General features: G+C 46.4%; 1 protein-coding gene across 2 annotated transcripts; it reads right to left on the reverse strand.

The window, feature by feature from the left end:
• Positions 1 to 5,237: 5,237 nt before the first annotated feature.
• Plac9 (placenta associated 9) lies at positions 5,238 to 16,484 on the reverse strand. Of its 2 annotated transcripts, XR_012449770.1 has the most exons (5): positions 16,248 to 16,484; positions 10,184 to 10,308; positions 8,583 to 8,739; positions 6,734 to 6,834; positions 5,869 to 5,905 (listed from the first exon to the last, which is right to left on the reverse strand). XR_012449770.1 is itself a non-coding variant. In XM_074079298.1 (4 exons), the coding sequence occupies exons 1-4, from the start codon at positions 16,309 to 16,311 to the stop codon at positions 5,361 to 5,363; spliced, it is 300 nt and encodes a 99-aa protein (XP_073935399.1). In that variant the 5' UTR covers positions 16,312 to 16,381; the 3' UTR covers positions 5,238 to 5,360. The 2 variants fall into 2 exon arrangements, 1 of the variants encoding a protein (XP_073935399.1); XM_074079298.1 differs by lacking the exons at positions 8,583 to 8,739; positions 10,184 to 10,308 and adding an exon at positions 5,238 to 5,371 and having other exon boundaries at positions 5,782 to 5,905; positions 16,248 to 16,381.
• Between the last annotated feature and the right edge of the window lie 3,001 nt (positions 16,485 to 19,485).

Raw genomic sequence — 19,485 nt, forward strand, 5'->3', positions numbered from 1 at the left:
GATCATGAGTTTGAAAAAAAAAAAAAAAAAAAAACAAATTGAATTTGTTAGCAATATTTAAACATTGGGGATATTTTGTATTTTTAAAAATCAGGGCTGGAAATGTGGCTCAAGTGGTAAACTACCTGTCTTGCAAGCTTAAGGCCCTGAGTTCAAACCCCAGAACTGCCAAAAAAAAAAAAAGAAAAACTAGATTTCATAACAATCAAAACCTTTCATTTGGAGACATGGCTCAAGTGTTAGACAAGTGAGCACTTGTCTAACAAGTTCTGGGCCCTGAGTTCAATCCCTAGTGCCTAAAAAAGAAAAAAACCAAGAACAGGGCTTCTGTTCCTGCAAAGCTAGAGCCAGTTGCAACTGCCCTCTTCAAGTATGCATTCTCCATTTGCCACAGGCCCCACCACTCTCTATTGTACTCCTCCATGCCAATGTTACGTCTTGGTTCCTGTAGGCCTTTGAGTTTGAGACCCCTGGGCTACCTGTGTTCTCTCTGGTATTGGGTCTCCTTCCCTCTCTTTCTGGCTGCCCTCTTGGACATATCTGGGGAACCCAGCCCATGGTAAGTATGAGCTGGAAGATGTGTGAACTTTATCCATCCAGTGGCAAAGGGTACCTACTGCCTTCTAAGGTTACTTGGAGATTGTAGTCAATGTTGTTATTCTCAGAACAAAAGAGACAGGGAGGAAGACATGCAACTATACAGGTCATCTTTCTGAGAGGGCTACTGTGAGTCATTTCCTGTCTCCTGGAGATGTTAGTCCAGACCAGTCAGTTACACATCTGATCTCACTGAATTTTCAGCAGGGGGCATTGAAAAGAACACTGTAAATTAGGGGCAGGACCAGGACGAGGGTGAGGAAAGTGAGGTACTTGTCTCAGGTGCCAAATGTAAGAAAGGAGCCTTGGAGAGGTGCTCGCCCTGTGAGTGGGCATGGTGTTGATGGGCTTCTCAGACCCTAGGGTGCAGCAGGATCATCTGGGGAGCTTGCTAAACTGCAGGCACAGAGCCCAACCCTCAAATCCTGAGAGGAAACTGCATCTGTAACCTGCAATCAGATGCTGATCTAAATACTGAAGAGCCAGGGCAGGGACTCCCGGAGACCAGAGGTGTCCATGCAGGTGGCAGGTGTGCTCAGAATTCAGTCAGCTTAGGGAAGATGAGGCACAGCACTTGCGGCTCTGGGAAGAGGACCCTGGAAGATGGACCTTTGCCAGGTGCCCCTGGTCAAAGCAACACCTTGTAGGCCACACCATGTCCATCCTGTGTTGAGCTCAGCAGGGAGTTAGGATTCTGGTCTAGGATGTGAGTCCTTATATCTGCTGTCAGGTCTTTTCATCCTGACTGATTTGAGTGTGACCTGGAAACAGAAATCAAACTAAGTACATTTCCACTGGCAGATAGAGGCTTACATTTTCATCCCGTCAAACCTGAAAGCTCTAAGGGCAGGGACATCATTAGTCTTCTTCCTGGCCCCATACAGGTTCTCCTTTCTGAAGGAGTCTTTCAAGCCTCCCAGTTCTACCAGGGCTCCTTGAAAAGCTTCCCCCTGGCCTATTACTGGCATTCGTCCTGAAGCAGAAAGAGCTCTGGGTGGGGAATCAAGCCTCCCTTGCTGATGTCAGCTCAGCTGTTGACCTTGCCTGTGACCCTGGAGAAGTCACTTCCCCTCTTTAGGCCTTAGACTAGATCAGAGCTTCTTAAACATTAATGTGCCCCCCCCCAAAAAATGGTGAGGTAGGTAGGTACCTCCAAAAGTCTGTGCTATAAAAGCAGCAAATAAAGCTGGCAAAAATGGTAAGAATCAACTTGAGTGGACTCAGATTTGAGTTTATTGCAACAAAGTGGAGGCTTAAGGGAGAATGAGCTGAATTCATTATGAGCTTAGCCCATCCTGGTGCTATCTTCCATTCTCCAGGAAAGCAGAAGCATCAAAAACAATATTCCACATTTCCTGTATAGTTCCCTAATGCTGGAGGCAGCAAGACAGACCTTATCTTGAAGAGTTTATGATTATTTTAACCTGTTAGGTTGTGCCCTAAAAGACTAGTTCAAATAACTTAACTTTTGTTTGGTGTTAACTTAGGACTCTGCCAAGGTAAATGTGGCAACTGGGAGATGGGGTGAGGGGCATTTCAAGTCCAATGTATTAGCATGATGCCTAGGGGAAAGGTAGGTTGAAAGAGGAGGCAAATTGAAAAGCGTGAAAGGGAGTCCGCAGAATGACGGGTTTTAGGGAAAAGGCTTTGAAGAACTCCCACATGGGAGTCTAAAGGCCACACACCTGCTCAGGTCTGGGTGCATGTTTAGAAAATGCTTGAGACGGTCTTAAGAGTGCTCACCTGTGGCTGATCTTTATGTTCTGCACAAGGAGGAAGTGAAGGCGGAGATAGAGTTACAAACTGCCTGTGTGGAAGGTGTGCCCCAAAACACAGGACACATTTGCAAACTTGTTTTTTTTTTTCTCCCCCCCAGATATTTAGAGACATCTGTTAATCAAGCTACCAAGTGGCCACACTTGACAAATAACCCATACTTAAAAAATTAGTTTATGGGCTGGAGGTGTGGCTCAAGTAGTAGAGTGCCTGCCTAGCAAGTGTGAAGCCCTGAGTTCAAACTCCAGTACTGCCAAGAAAAAAAAAAATTTAGAAGGCTAGGGTGTGATTCAAGTGGTAGAGTACTTGCCCAACAAGCATGAGGCCCTGAGTTCAAACCCTAGTACTGCCCCCAAAAGAAAAAAGTTTAGAAAATTCACTAAGCTACAACAAAGAGCATCAATAAACTGAGGACAGAAGAATTTGATTTCCTGAGTTGCCATACTATAGTATTCAGAATGTCTAGTTTTCAACAAAAATGATGAGATGTACAAAAACCAAAATATGGCTCATACACAGGAAAAAGAGAACAACCCAGACATTGGACTTACCAGATAAAGACTTAAATCAGTTGTAAGTAAAACCCAAAGAGATGAAGGAAACTGTGAACACAAACTAGATCTAACAGGCATATGTAGAACATCCCAGCCAACAAATTCTCTACATAGAACATAAACTAAAAATTTAAAGTTTGCCCACAATGGAATGAAATTAGATAACAAAAACAGGAAAATCTGGAAATTTTATGAATATGTGGAAGTTAAAACTTTTTTTTAAAAAAGAGCCGAAGAAGAAATCACAAGGGTGATTAGGAAATACTTTGAGATTAATGAAAATGGAAGCACAGTACACCAAAATTCATGAGATGCAGTGAAAACAGTGTACAGAGGAAAACTTACAGCTGTAAATTCCTATATTAAAAAAGAGATGGAAATCCCTAACCAAATTTCCACTTTAAGGACTTAGAAAACAAAGTGCAAACTCAACCCCAACCAGCCTGAAGGAAATAAATGATTTAGAGGGTAGGTTAAATGAAATGGGAAATAGAAAAGCATTAAAACCAGTTAAACAAAAAAAGTTTCTGTAAAAATATAAAACATGGGCTTGAGAAGTGGCTCAAGTGGTAGATACCTGCCTAGCAAGCACAAGGCCTTGAGTTCAAACCCCGGTACCAAGAAATATGAACCAAATTAACAAACCTTCAGCTAGGCAGAGAAGGAAAGAGGTGGAGGGGAAGGGAGAGCGAGCTCAATTACTAAGTCAGGAATGAAAGCGGGGACATTGCTAGCTTTATAGAAACAACAGGAAGGATAAGAAAATAAGAAAAATTGTAAGCCAACAAATTGGACATCTAGAGAAAATGGATAAGTTTGTAGAAATATGTGAATTACCAAAACTGATTCAGGAAGAAATAGAAACTCTAGATCATAGAACTTCAGCAAAGCAAAGCCTAGAGGCAGGTGGTGAGTTCTATCAAATGGTTAAAGAAAAGTTAAACCAATCCTCACTCTTCCAAATAAATGTAGTCATTCTTTGAGGTAAGTATTACCCTGATACCAAAGTCATACAGACATCATAAGAAAACTACAGAGCAATATCCTCACAATATGGGTGCAAAAATCCTGAGCAAAATAAGGATTATTCATCAGGATGAACTGAGGTTTGTCCCAGGAATGTAAGGGTTATTAGAATAATGAAAATCAAAATGATACATGTTATTAATAAAATGAAAAGGAAAACCCCTCATCTCGATTTGAAAAGACCCATTTTAATGATAAACCAAGAAAATAAAAATAGAAAATAAAAATTTCTGATAGGGCATGTGAAAACTCCACAACCTAACATTGCCAGTGTTAATGTGAAATGGAACAGCTGCCGTGCAAAACAGTTTGATGGTTTTTCAAAAGGTTAAACAGAGCTACCACTGGATTCAGCAACGTTATTCCTAGGCATATACTAGAGGAGCAAAAACATAGAGCCTCACAAAAACTCATAAATGAATGTCCGTAACAGCATTATTCATAGTAGCCCAAATGTGCAAACAATCCAAACATCCACTAACTGATGGATGAACAAAATGGTCTATCCACACAATAGAGCACTTCTCAATCAAAGACAAGTGAAGTGCTGACACGCGCTGTAACATGGATGGATCTTTAAGATGTGCTCAGACACAAAAGACCGTTTACTTTGTATAAATTACATATCTACACTTTTTTGCATTTATACAAAGTATCCAGAATAGGTGAGTCCATAGAGCCACAAAGATTGGTGGTTTCCGGGGAGCTGGTGGAAATGGGAATGGGAAGCAACCACTTACTAGAGCCAGGGTTCCGTCTGGGGTGATGAAAGGCCTGGAATTAGACAGTGGTCAATGTCCTGAAACACCAAATTCATACAGGTTAGAAATGGTCGTTATGGTGTATGAATTTTACCTCAAGCAATTTTAAAGAGACTCAATGGCGGAGTGGGTCTGTCCCCAGCACAAGGATGGGGAGCTTTTTGATGGGCACACAAGTTGCCTGGCTGACCTCGCTAATAAGCAGATTCTGATTCAGGATGTCTGGGTGGGACCCAAGATCCTGCTTTTCTGACAAGATTTCTCGCGGAGCTCTGTTCTTTTGTGGCCACGGTTTGAGTAGCAAGACTAATTTAAAGAGCCTTGTGCTGTGTCCCACTGTGGTCCTGGTCTCAGGTACCTCGCCTCTTGGACCAAACCCTGCCCTGTCTCGTCTCTAATAAATAACAAGGGCTGAAGCACAGCCTGACAGGGGGCCCTAGGTCTGATCCTAGAGTGGGATGCAGGCCTTAGGGGATGGGGTAGGAGAAGGGGCTGTGGTTATAGATGTCACTATCACCAGACATGGGACCAAAGTAGTAGCTTTTATTTCACACAAAGGAGGGGAAGGAGGGTGAGAAGAGATGGCTTGGTTCCTAGAGGGGTGCAGTCCGCAGGTGCATTACATCCAGTTCCTGGGCTCTGGCCGTCAGAAGTGATCTGAAAGAGAGGTGTGCCCCTCAGTGAGCAGCAGGGGGCGCAGAAGGGTCCCCTCATCCTCTTGGTGCCCAGCAGCTTCCTCCCCAATGCTTCCAGTCCTCTGTCAGGGAACCCAGGGCTCAAGAAGGGAGCAGGTGATAACTGTGCCACTGCCCATCAGTGGGATGCCCAGGGCAAGGGGGCTGGAACAGCAGTGAACCCTCAGAAGGGAGATTGAAAGAGGATGGAGGAGGAAGACAGTGGCTTCTCAGGGTGGTGCAGCTGCTACCGCTGCCCTGTGTGTGCAAGGTGGGCGGATCTGCCCACTTGGTCCCTTGGATGCACAGGGTGGCCCCCTGCATGTGCAGGGTACACTTGTGTCCCAGGTAATAGAGGCCCAGGGTCTCCTCTCTGCTGACTGAGCTGCTTACCATCTCCAGGAAGGTCAGGGGCAGGGCTGAAGGGCCCTGGGGGCAGATTCCAGGCCAGTTCCTCCAGCAGGCCCAGTAGGCCTTTGACTTCCACCTCCAGGTGTTCCACTGTCTTTTCCACCATCTGGGAGGAAGGGGGGATACATGAACACAGCCAACTTCTGCTTTGTGGACCCCATCCTATGAGTGCTTTGTGGGCACTCCATCCAGTGGAGTGCAGTGAGGAGAGAACTGGGTGCTGTAGGATCCAGGTCCTACACATTTCTTTTGCTGCCCTGCCCCCTGGTGGCATCTCTGCTAAATAACAGGTTTGGAATTTGGAAATTTTCATAGGGGACGTTAAGAGTGGTTTTGTGCCATAGACCCTGTTGGTGGTCTGATGAAACCCACAGACGTCTTCACAGAAAAATGCTTTAAGTGCAAAAAAAATTAAATATGATCAACAAGGGCACCAACTATCTTTAAGTGTTGAGTGTTAAAAATTTGATACAATAGATGTATTTATTAATTCACTGAATAACATGATCTAATTACTGCCACTCTGACATAGTATAAATGACATGCTGAGATATTTGTAACTATAATGGGGTAAAATCTGGATTTGTGTTGAGGGCAAAGTCACTGTACTGTTTAGTATGAACAAGAATGCTAAATTTCAATTAAGGGTTCGTGACTAAGAAGATAGAACTTTCCTACACACCTCCACCTTTCCTCAGTATGGGGAGACGTCAGACTGTGTGTAAGGAAGGCCCCAGGGGAGGCAGAGGGTGTAAGGAGCTAATCAGCTGAACAACCCAGTTAGGCTAGATGTTTGAAGCAGTGGCCAGAGGACAGGACACCTGGATTTCCTGACATTCCAAAACAAGGCTGTGTCTGCACATTAGACTGACAGGTGTCCTAAAGCTGCATGTCCTCTTCCCCCCTCCCCTGCATCCATACACCCCCTTATTACCTCTTCCATGATGTCTAACCGGCCTTGTATAGCCACGAGCCTGTCACAGCCTGTGCTCCAAGCTGGTTCTCCTTGGGAGGGGCTGAGGGGCTGCTCAGGAGCTGTGGGAAAACAAGTCCTGTCACTGTGGGGCCCTTGGGTGTCCTGTGACACAGGAGAGTCCTGTAAAACACTGGGCTTAAATGAAGTAGGTCCTGAAAACAGCCACACAGGTGAGCAGAGGATGCTTAGGTGACACCCAGTAACTATGACCACCCTAGCCATTCCCCTGTCTCTGTGGCCACAATCACCTCCAGACCAAGGTGGCCTTTGTCAAGAAGGCAGTGCCTGGATTGGGAGAGATTTTGCCCAGGGAGAGCAGCATACTCAAAGAGGTGAAGAGAGGCATAAAGTGACCAGGCTCCTTGGACCAACCCTTCAGGGGTTTACAGTGACTGGAAAGTACCAGGTGTATGGGAGACTGGGGAGATCCATCCTAGAACTAAAGCCAAAGGGTAGACCTTTATCCCAAGGCCTTGATATGCAATTGCAACGTGTTTTTTTTTTTGGTGGTGGTACTGGGGTTTGAACTCAAGGCCTTGCACTTGCAAGGCAGGAGCTCTACCACTTGAGCCACACCTCCAGCCCTGCAACGTTTTTTTGAAGGAAGTGTTTTGAATATTTAAATACAGAGAATGAATTGGAGGAAGTGTCTTTGGAGGCTGATGAGGAGTGATAAGCACAGATAATATCAGGAGAAACAGAAGAAAATGGGGATGTTTTAGCAGCAGCATTGACACAGACGAGTTAGTCTGAGCTGGCATTAACGAGTGCCACCACACTCCATGTGGCGTACAAGGCAAGTGTGCTAACTCTGTAACTACCCCAGCAACCCATTGTTATCCCCAGTTTCCATGGGAAGACAGACACAGAAGAGAGAGATGCCATGTCCAAAGTCAAGATTGGAAATGCAGCCTACTCAACTCTTGATTCTCATCTTCCTCCCAACCTAGGTTCTTCCTAGTGGAAGAAAAATGATCTTTTCTATCAAAGTATATGTCACCCTCTTAGATTACTTAAAATTCCTCAGGTCGCCATCTTAGGTGACTTGCATTGTTTAAAGGGTTTCTATTTCTTCTTCCAGATTCTTGTACAGCCCCATTGCCGGCAAAAATTGCCCTCCAAATTACATGCCCTAACCCATCCCCTAAACCATTTTAGCCAATCGAGGAAGATTGTGAACCTTTGACCTGGACAAATCCCAGGTGAGGGCCAGGTACAACTGCATCAGGGATATAAGAAGAAGACACTGCCAGCCATTTTGTGCTCCCGTGTCTGCTCAGCTGGAGTGAGTACAGGCTTGCACCCTTTTGATCAAAAGAAATTGCCTTGTCAAGATTTTTCTCTGTCTCTCATGTCTGTTTTTGGCACCAGAGGGTCTTTAATTCCAGCACTAGCACCACCAGCTCTCACACCATAGGTCACAGAGCCCTTGTGCTGAGCACGTTTTACATCGTTAGTGACTGAGCTGTTGCAGGCATCAGAGTTGCATGGATCCTTGGAGAATGCTGACCCTCAGGAAGCAGACTGTTGTCCCAAAGGTGAAGAGAGACGAAGAGCTTTACAGATCCTACAGAGGACCAGGAGGTCACCATGGCCTAGGGCTAGCTCGACCAGGAAGAACTAGGACAGAGAGCAGTGGAAAAGTCACTGCCCCATGCCACCCAGCACTTCCGTCTTGAGTGGCAGAGGACAAGCTGTGTGTAGATTGCAGTGGCATGAAAAGGGAAGGCAAGGTCATGGGTGGATGCCTGGATTCTGGAAAACTTTTTCATGAAACTTGGCCATGAAGGAAGGGGGATCTGCTCACCAGGCCTACAGAAGTGGGTACTGTTGTCAGTTGTGTTTTCTTAAGCATTGCACAGCCATGTTTATTGCCTGGAGCACAGGAAGGAGACAGAACTGAAGAAACACATTTCCTGAAGAGATGGGAAGCCCTGGAATCCAAAAGGGAGAGGAGGAATCACCTGGAAGGAGGAGAGAGGGAATGTAGCAAAAAATGAGTGAGGGCAAACTTTTTAGAGGGCCAAAAATGAGTTCCCACCTCTATTTATTCCAAAGAAAAAGGGTATCAGCTGCTGAAAATTCATGTAGGGAGGAATGCTAGTTACTCAAGTTTTAGCGGGTTGTTAAAAACAGCCATTAAAATGGTAGCCATGGAGAGAGTATTTCCACTGTGGAAATTCAGCCATTTTTTTTCCCCTCTGAGGATCAGTTTATCAGTGCAGGAGATGTGAGTAGAGAGGACTTAAAAAGGGGTTGTAGAGACCAAGGGGGGTGGGGGGGGCGGGCTGTGTAGGACAATCATACAGAATGAGCTGGCAGCAGTGAGGAGTTCTGGAAGCACCAGTTGCTACGGTTTGGATCTTGAGTGTCCCCTAAAAAGAGCCCATGTGCAAAAGGCCCTGTCCTCAGAGTGGCACTATTAGGAGGAAATGTATACCTTTAGGAAATGGGTCCTAGAGGGAGGTCCTTAGATGACTGGGGACACAGTGGATTGTGGGACCCCAGTCTTCTTTTCTTCTGGTTGATGGGGTGAGTGGTTTTGTTCTATCATTTGCTCCCACCATGCATCACAAGTGACCTAAGGAAATGGGGCTGGTAGATCATGGACCGGGACTTCCAAAACCATGAGTCAAAATAAAACTTTTCTCTTTGTAAGATGCTTGCCTTAGGTGTTTCATTACAGTGATGGCAAGCTGATTAATAACAATTTGTTTTTTTTAATTTTATTTATTTATTTTTTGCAGTACTGGGGCTAGAACTCAGGGCCTATACCTTGATCTACTCCACCAGCCCCATTTTTGTGAAGAGTTTTTCGAGATAGGGTTTCACGAACTATTTGCCCAGGCTGGCTTCTTTGAACCGTGATCCTCCTGATCTCTGCCTCCTGAGTATCTAGGATTATAGGTGTGAACAACCTGCACCCAGCAACAATTTGGTTTTTAAAAAGTCTCCTTTTCATGATTTTCCTCCACTGAACTTAGAAAACCCTCTTCCAAAGACAATGGTGTGACTGTTGAATTCGGGGAGGGAGGAGGATGTTATAATAGTATGTTGGCTACCTTTATAAAAGTGAGTCTTTTAGAGGTCCATACTGAAAGGCCAACTGCAGAAATGCCACGATGCTTTGCATTTACTTCAAAATAATCCAAGCCCGGCATGGGGAGAAGGAAGGGGCACGAGTGGGTACACAGAGCAAAGAAGACTGGCCAAGCCCAAGCGGTGATGAGCACATGGTGGTGCGTTCAATCAAGTATTCCTTCTATTTTTGAGTGTACGGTTTAAATTTTCCGTAATAAAAGCCAGTTGTCTGATGGTGGTGTTAGCAAAAAGCAGAAGCCATGATGTGCTGAATGCATAGACAAAGAATGTTCAGAAAGAGGGAGAGAATAGCATGGGAGACCCCACCTGCAGGGCTGTGCTCCATTCTGGGCCACAAGCTGAGAAGGCCATGGAGAGGCAGGAGCAGGTCTGGAGGTGGCCCCTGTGAAGGACTACTTTTGACTCTTGTCCCGGCTGAAGGGGGGATTGGTCTAGAGAGGAAGACTTGGAGGTAGGAAATGCTGTTCTCACCCCCAGGGCAGGCTGCTTATGAAGGGGTGTCCGTCCTAGTGTGAGTCTGTGCACGCACACACCCTCTGCAGGCTCTGCCCAGGGCCCTTTGGACATCATTTCCCTGAGCAGCACCCGCCCTTGATCAGCCCCTAAACCACTCTTCCCCTCCACCCTTCCTGCTGCTTCTGCCAAGACCCTGTGGCCCAGTGGGGATCTGCCAGCTGTGAATGTCTCCACCAACATGGATCGGCTCCTCTCCATTGGCCTCAAACACTTCCCTATGTGTTTGTGATGAGATCTAGCTTGGCTCCACAGTGCCTCCAGGGAAGAGGCTGGGCTGAGGTTGCTTTCTGCACGGCTCAGCCATAATCCCTCACATCTGGACAGAGCTGTGCTCTGTACACTCACTGTCCATGAGCTCATCTAGGCCTCAGAGGGGCTCATATGAGAGAGGGCTTGGAGTGGGGCTCCGACAATGACACAGCTCACTGCTTTCTCCCCATGGCAAGCCTCACCATTGCTAGGGCTTTGGCCAAAAACACTCTCCATTCTCAGCCTGGTTTAGCTACTCATCACGTGAGACTGAAAAAATACCTTGGCCTCCCTGAGCCTCTGCAGCCTCCTCTGTCAAGAGGATAGATTGCGCTGAGGTTCTGTCTCCCAGATAGAGCTCATCTGGGAACTTCTCTCTCTTTTAAAGCCTGTCCAGAGGCCTCAAAAATTAGCTTCAACATCCAGGTGCATGCCTGTAATCCCAGCACTTGGGAGGTGGAGGCAGGAGGATCAGGAGATTGTAACCAACTCAGGCAAAGTTAGTGAAACTCTGTCTCAAAAAGCAAAAATAAGGCTGAGTGTAGTGACTCATGCCTATAATCCCAATTACTCAGAAGAGAAGGATCTCAGTTTGAGGCCAGTCAAGGCCAAAAGTTAGCATCTCAATCAGGCTGGGAGTGATGTTGCCTGACTGTCATCCCGGTTTTGAGGGACGACATAGGTAGGAAGATCACAATTTAAGGCTGGGTGAGAGCCTGCCTACAAAATAAAGTGAAAAAAGGCTGGGGGTGTGACTCAAGTGCTAGAGCTCCTGCTTAGCAAGGGCAAAGCCCTGAATTCAAACCCCACTACCACCAAAGAAGAAGGAGATAGAGAAAAACAGCTCCAATTTCAGAACTGGGGTAAGTAAAGGAAAGGTTGCTTCTTGGAGCAAAAACTTCAAGGCAAAACTGGGTACCTCCCATCTCGCTCTCTCTCTCTTTCTCTCTCTCTCTCCCCAACTGAGAAATGGATCTCCTCGGAGCTTGATGTGGTGGCCATGGGTTGAGGAGCAACGTGCGCTAGTGAAATTGTGAGATCAGGCTCCTGGGTGGAGCGCAGAGGCCCATGGGAGGTGCTAATGAGCCCTGGCCACTAGGTCCTGTCTCTGAAGCAGGAAGTCTGGTCTTCCCGGGAGACCTTTGTACCTGGGGCCCACAACTCAGGTGATTTCTGTGTGTCAGGTGATGAGAAATACTGTCTCACTGGCAATTGTTAAAAGTGCTGCTTTACCGCCTTCATCATCAGAACCACGTGCTGCTTTCACCAGCAACACTGGCCACTTGGAGGTTGGTGATATTTGACCGCATTTAATGAGATAGGATAATAAACTTTACCACATCCAATACTTATGATTCATTCATAAGTTTTGTGGGTTTTGATTTAAAAAAAAAAGTAGAACATTAGTTTCAAATGATTGTGCGAAGAACTTCGATATGTGCTTGGCTGAAACAGGAGAGGGACCCTGGAGGCCTCTAAAAGAGACCTTGAATTCCGAGGAATGTTTTGTTTTGTTTTAGTAGGGACATGTCCTATCTCCCTTGTTCTCTGACAAATTTCTAGATCTGGATTTAAACTTGTGGATCACAGAGAATTTGCCAATGTCTTTCCCATGCTTTCAGTTTCAGGTTAAATTAGTATTTTACTTAGGATGCAAGTTAGGCTGCTGTAACAAAGAGCCCCTGTCAGTCGCACCCATGTACCTATTCAGAGCTGGACTGGCTGGTGGTCAGGCTGTCAGGCAGCTCTGCCCAGAGGCTGGACAGGAACCCAGAGTACTCCACTCTTGGTACACCACAGTTTTTAAACCACTGAATTGTAATAAGCTAAATCATACCCCCAAACCCCAGAATGCCACACAGGGGCATTTACCATGTAAGGCGACTAAGGTTCAGGGAGATGGAGGCACTGAGCAAATCAGTCAGGGAAGCCCAGACCAGGACTTCCTCTGTGCACAGAGAAGCTGGTGCTCTTTCTAGATCAGTCTGACCAGGTCTGAAGATGGAGAGGCATCTGCTGTACAGTTAAATCTATGCAGGGAGTCAGAAGGTGCAAGGGTCCCAGGATCCTTGGGAGGGGCTTCTTCTACAAGGATGCAGGGGCCCAGCCCTGACCTGACTCTGGATTCTCTGATGCTAGCCAATTTCACCTGCTGATCCTGGCTTTCTTGGCTTTTAGAACAGGCATAACCATACTGTATATTCCAGCCTTCTCTTGATTTGTGATCAGTGACCATGCCAAGCTTTTTGTTGAGTACTTACATTACATGCATCAACTCATTTAACTCTATTTTGAGGTCAGTATCTTATATTCCTTTTCCTTAGAAAAAACTTTTTTATACATCGGAAAACCAAAGATCAAAGAAATAGAGTGATATGCCCAAGATTGCAAGCTGGTAGGTGATAGCAACTGGACTTGAGTCACACTTCCTGACACTGCCTCTGCTGTGCCACCCCAGGGGTGTGACTTTGTGTAGGTTCAGGGCTTCCTACCTCGGGACTTGTCCCATCTCCTTTGTAAAATGAGGGATTGGGCAGATACGGGCAAAGGGCACCTATACTATCGATCCCTTTGCTTCTCTTGCACCAAGTGTCTTTCAGTGGCCCACGCTACACATCGTACCCATTTTTATAGAAATGCCATGACCTTCTTCACAACTCCAGCATCTCCTTCTTTCACCCAAAGTGGAAGCAGAATCCCAATGGAAAGCAAATGCTCATGGGGACCGGGAATGGTGGTAAACAGTGACAGCTTCCCCACTGGGACCTGAGGCATGGGTGAGACTAGTTAAAAGAACTAGATGCATAGGGTCCCTCTGACAGCAAAACAGGAACCCAGCTGAAGCCCTGCCTTAAGGAAGGTCTACAGGTAACACAAGTCAATTTGTTTCACTCAATATATAAAGTTTTTATAGACCAGTATGAAAAAAATTCCAACACCACAATTGAGAAAGTATAAAACACTTTACAAGAATCTGTAGAAATGACCAATATACCTTTGAAGAAAAATCCAACCTCACCAGGAATCCAAGAAATGCAAATTAAAATAATAAAAGACTATCTAAAAGATATTCTTACAAAGACAAATGTAATTGATCAAGCTTCTGGATTTAGCCATCAGTTCATAGAAAATACAAGGGGCAGAGGAACACTTGAATGATACCAAGTGATAAGAATAACAAACTCTAAATGTGGAACCATTCAGGGCAAACCTAGTTTCTTCAACAAATAAACTTCAAGAAAAAAAGGGAATGCAGAGAGAACTTAGATTCTTAAGCAGACAAAAGACATCAACCAAATGCAATGCATTTAACCTTACTTAGATCAACAAACGAAATATAAAACATGACAGAATCGAGGACATTTGAACACTAAATGAATGTTTCATTTTGGGGTGTGATAATAGTGTTATAGCTGTGTTTACTAAAAGAGTACTATCTTTCAGAGATACACAAGGAAGTATTTATAGGTGAAAATATATGAAGTTTGGAATTTCCTTTAAAATAATCTAGTCAGGAGAGCAGAGGTGGGATTAAACATAAAATGAAATGAATGAATACTTAAAGAAGGATTAGCCAGGTGTAGTGGGGCACATCTGTAATCTCAGAACTCTTAGAGACTGTGGCAGGAGGATGGAGAGTTTGAGGCTAGGCTGGGCTGGTGACAAACTGAGTCCCTGTCTCAAAAAAACAAACAAGCAGGGCTGATAGGTACATTATAACATTCTGTTTTTGTTTACTATTATCTTGTGTTCTATTTTTGTATCCAAACATTTTCATAATTAAAAGTTAAGGAAAACTTCTGTACCCTATAAATGTGTTCCATTACTATGTGTCAAATAGAAAAAAGTTAAGGAAAACAATGGGATAGTGTCTAAAATCTAAAAGGCTATAAACAAAAATGTGTGAATTCAATGTGAAATCACACTAATACACTTACGCTTTCTTCTTCTCAGTCCATAGCAATGAAAGCAAGCAGAAAGAGAAGCAATGTTTGAAAACTGGTTTGAATTAAAGTGTATATACCAGTTGTGGCTAAAGGGGCAGAAAAAGCCCTTTGTGGGCAGAGGAGCTTCTCCCTCTGTGGGGAGGGGGGTAACACTGGGAGTTTTGATTTTTGCTTCTGGAGACTGGGCCAGCAACAGGAAGAGGGCGTCAGGGAAAGATGGATAAGGGAAGCCATCCACTGTGGGCGGAGTGCCAGCCACTCCCCAGCAGCCTTGTAGAGAAGTTGTTGATGATGCTTACCAGGTGGAGAAACTGAGGCTAGTGGGGAAGGATAGGGTTGTCTGAGAGAAGTAGTGTGTGTGCCCTGCTGGGTACTCATCCAATGCCTGAAGCCAGTCCTGAAGGTCAAATTTCTTCTCCCCACTTTACACACCAGGAAACAGGCTCTGAGATGGAAAGTGACTTTCCCAGGGAAGGGAATCCCCAGGATCTTGGCAGGCTGAATCCTTTCCCTGAGTGCTAATCCCCTCAGTTCCCTGGGTCCTGAAAGGGACTTGGGGCTTCCATCTTAGTGCAAGGCACTGCCACCTGGCTGGGAGCAAGGGTCTGACTGAGGGGACAGGAGGCCTGGGCACTTGGTGTAGGCTCTACCTTGGCACCATCTGTGAGACTTGGACAACTGGGAATGAGCACTAGCCACTCCCTGTGTGAATGGGAACGTGGCTTGTTAACTGGAAAGTGCAGTCTTGGCCTGGTGGAGTGAACATAGTTGGGTATCCTGGGCTGTAGCTCAGTAAGTCACTTGACATGGGTTACTGTCTTTCTTCACAGACTCACCTGTGAAGGGGCAGCATTAAGACTGCAGGGGGAGGGGGTGGGCAAAGGGGACAGTGAAAGGCAAGGAACCCAGCTAGTGGAGACTCCAGGTGATCTCCCTAATGTCCCTCCACTTCCATCCAAGGCAACTCAGGCCCTTGGGGAAGCTCTCTGGAAACCTGGAGGGTGGTTTCACCTCACCGCAGAACCCCTCAGGCCACCTGGCAGATGAAACCGTGGGGGTTCCCTGTCTGTCTCTCCAAGAGCGGTACTGGCCCCGCCTGGGTCACTGGCTCTTTGGGATGCCTTCTAGAGCTGCGAAGGCGCCTGCGCAGACCTCCTGGGATGCAGTTGGCCGGAGCTGCCCCACCCCGAGGACTGGACCTCTGCTATCCTTTGGCAGCGGGTGACTCCACTGTCCCTCCCTTTTGGTCCCTCTCTAATCTTTCCCTTTTCCCCAATGGCCTCCCCCACTCTTTCCTCTTGCCATTACAGTGCCTTTTTGTTTCCTTCTTGGTTCTTCTTTTTCTTCTTTTTTTTTGCCTCTCAAACTTTTTCTTTCTGTCTTCGTTCCTATCTCCTAATCCTTTCTGTCTCGGACTCTTCTTTTTATTCTTCTCTCTCTCTCTCTCTCTTTTTCCTCTCTGTTCCCGTCTTTATTTCTCAGCGCTTTCCTATCTTTCTGTTTCTCTTTCCTCTCACGATCATATCTCTCTCCTTTCCTTTTCTGCATCTCTCTCTCTCTCCCCCTCCTTCCCTCCCTCCCTCCTTCCGTCTGTGTCTGTCTGTCTGTCTCTTCCCTGCCATCCCGCGGGTCTCCCCGGGTCCCAGGGCCCCACTCACCCGCCACGGCGCCCGCGGCGCGGAGCAGGGCGAGCCCGGCCAGCGCGCAGAGCAGGGGCCGCATGGCGCGGGCAGGGGGAGCGCAGCGCCGCGTCTGCCCTCGGCCGCCCTCCCCGGGATCGCGCCGCGCCGGCCGGGAGGAAATGCTCGCAGCCCGAGCCAAAATTCCTGGGCGGCTCCGGGCTTTCAGGCTCCAGAGAACCCGCCCCCTCCAGAGGCCCCGCGGCTCCCCGCGGGCGGCGCGCAGCCCGAGACCCCCGGGGCGGCCCCCTAGGAAGGGGCCGCCCTTCCACTGCCCCGCGCCTCCGGGGCGCCGGGCGCAGAAGGCGAGGCAGGGGGCGAGGGGATGTGACTCGGGGAGCTGCCCCTGGCAGCCCATTTCACAGACCCGCAGACAGCTCAGGGAGAAGCGCCTTCCCGTGTCTCTTACTGGGTGGCACAGGATCCGAACCCCGAACCCCTAAGAGTGTGGAAGCTTTCTCTTTCTACTATGAACCAGAAATGAACGCTAATGACATCATACAGCCTTTGACCCCAGAGGGAGACTCAGGCCAGGTGTCTGCGCTCTACAGAAACTCACTGTTTTGGTGAAGAAGGGACAGCAATGTTAAAAGACACTTGTCAAAAAAGGTAAAATCACGACTGTCATACGGATAGAAAATGAGCATGGGCTAGAGATCTTATTTAACTCACTACTAACGAAGGAATGAGTAAGATGTTACAACCAGTCAGGGCAGCGTGGACACGGATGTGCAGTGGGGGACAAACTGGCTGCTGTCACACAGCGAGGGAGGAGGCAAGGGAACCCAGCGAGGCAGAATTTGCATGTCCACAGACAAGAATTAGTTGACCTTGTTTTCAGTTATCTACAGTTTACAGACTTGTAAAATAGCCCAAAAGCAAGGGAAGGAGGCATGGAGCCCAACACCACGAGAATCAGAGCTAAATGCGTAAGCCCTGGGCTGGACAATGTGCGGCAGACTCTGGGGAAGGAGGAAACAGTAATCCTACATTCACAAACGGTGTCTGCCCCTTAAGGAGTTCACGGTCTGCTAATCATCATGGCATTTAGTAAACACAGCTAAGCTTTGCTGGGTTCACGTCCGTCATTCGCCATCTCTCTGATTCTCACTGCAACCCCACAAGGGGCATATACATTCTGTAGATCAGGAAATTAAGGTTCAGAGAGGTTGAGAACTCTGCTGATAGTCACACAGCTGGGATAAGGTGGAGTCAGGATCTGAACGTAGCTCTGCTGCCTCTGCAGCCCAATTGTTAGGTAAATATACACCATGTTCCCTCATCTGTGCTAAACGAGCTGGCGGGTTTCTTCATTCTTGAGAGCCAGGTGAGTTTTCAGAGAACTTCAAATCACTCCCAACTTCCTCCAGTTTAGAACACAGTTAAATGTCATGCCTGGGACACGTCCAACAAGCTCAAAAAAAAAAAAGTTCTAGTGAAACATAAAAGTTGCAGTCTTAATAAATCTGCCGTGCCCTGAGTGCCTTGCCTGGCTGCAGGTGGAGTGCCTGGGAGGATGGCTTCCTCCAAGAGCCCCTCGGTGCTCACTGGCGTCCCTGCAGGTCGAGGCTGCCCTCTGCCTTTCCTCTTCCTGACTGTAATCCTTGTTTCTCACTTCCTCCTCAGCAGGATAGTTACTTCAGGACCCAAATCCTGAGTTACCAGATTTGCAAGCCAAGACTTAGGTCTAATTTAAAAAGACATTCCTGGGGCTTGCCGCTAGTGGCTCACGCCTGTAATCCTAGCTACTCAGGAGGCAGAGATCCCGTTTGAAGCCAACCAGGGAAATGGTTTGCCAGACCCTATCTCGAAAAAACCCATCACAAAAAAGGACTTGTGGAGCAGCTCAAGGTTTAGGTCCTGAGTTCAAACCCCAACATCACATACACAAAAAAAGCTCTCCTGGGGACTGCCATGCCCAGATGAGCTGGCTCAGAAAGAAGGATTTATTTCAGGAACTTGGTCAGATATTCCTAAAATAGCTTAGCTGTGTGGGAAGTTGTCAAAGAATATCTAAACCCACAAAGAGTTTTGTAGGTCAAAGCCAGTAGGCTACCTAATATTTTGCATTTAGAATTAAAAAAATAAAGCATATGATATTTTGTTGTGGTGGTATATGGTAAAGAAATGAAGTATTCACAGTAAAATGTGAAACTCCTGTCACTAAGTTCCCTCTGTGGTCCAGTCCCCTCAGCGTGGTTGACCGCCCCCCCACCCCCAGGCGCCAAGTCCTCGTCTGCTCATTCTATATCTATCCAGCATATATTCAGGCAGAAACATATGCACCCGAGATTAAATAATAGGCCATTTATCTTCAAATTCATGTTTATCTCAGTGGAGGCATCAAAGCTGGGATTTTAAAAACTCCATAAAGTGAGTACACATAAATCCACTTCATTACTTGTAAGAGTTGCAAAAGATCCCAGGAATGGATGCATCATTATTTATCTAGACAATCCCTTATTGATACACACCTAGGTTGTTTCCTGTTTTTCTCCAGTATAAACCATACTTCAGTGAATATCCTTTTGCATATATCTTTTTTAGAGTTTAATGTATTTTAATATCAAACTTACAGGAACAGCACAGACGACAGACAATATTGAAACTCTGTACTTGCACTTAGGACTCAGAAGCATATGCTGGATGTAATCTATCATATGATCAAAACGCTACAAACAGGGCTGGGGGTATGAAACCTTGAGTTCAAGCCCCATTACCATAAAAAAAAAGTGCTACAAATAACAGTTAGCTGCTGTCGATAAAAGATTAACTTGTAGCTGGGCGCCAGGTAGCTTGTGTCTGTAATCTTAGGTACACAGGAGGTGGAGATCAGGAAGATCACAGTTCGAGGCCAGCCTGAACAAAAAGTTTGTAAGCCCCATCTCAACCGCTCATCTCATCTACGAGAGAGGCTGAGATCGGGAATATCTTGGTTCCAGGTCCACCTGGGCAAAGAGTTTGTGACACTTCATCTCAATGGAAAAAAACTGGGCGAGGTAATAGATGCCTGTCATGCCAGCTACTGTGGGAAGCGTAAGTAAGAGGACAGTGGGCCAGGTCACTCCAGGCAAAAGTGAGACCTATCTCAAAAATAACCAGAGCAAAAAAGGTTAGAGGTGTGGCTCAAGTGGTAGAGTGCCTACCTAGCAGTATGAAGCACTGAAAACTGCAAAAAATAAAAATAAATAAATAAATAAATAAATATTGAAATGCT

Source organism: Castor canadensis, chromosome 7 (assembly GCF_047511655.1).
Source record: "Castor canadensis chromosome 7, mCasCan1.hap1v2, whole genome shotgun sequence".
In the NCBI taxonomy this organism is placed as follows: Eukaryota; Metazoa; Chordata; class Mammalia; order Rodentia; family Castoridae; genus Castor; species Castor canadensis.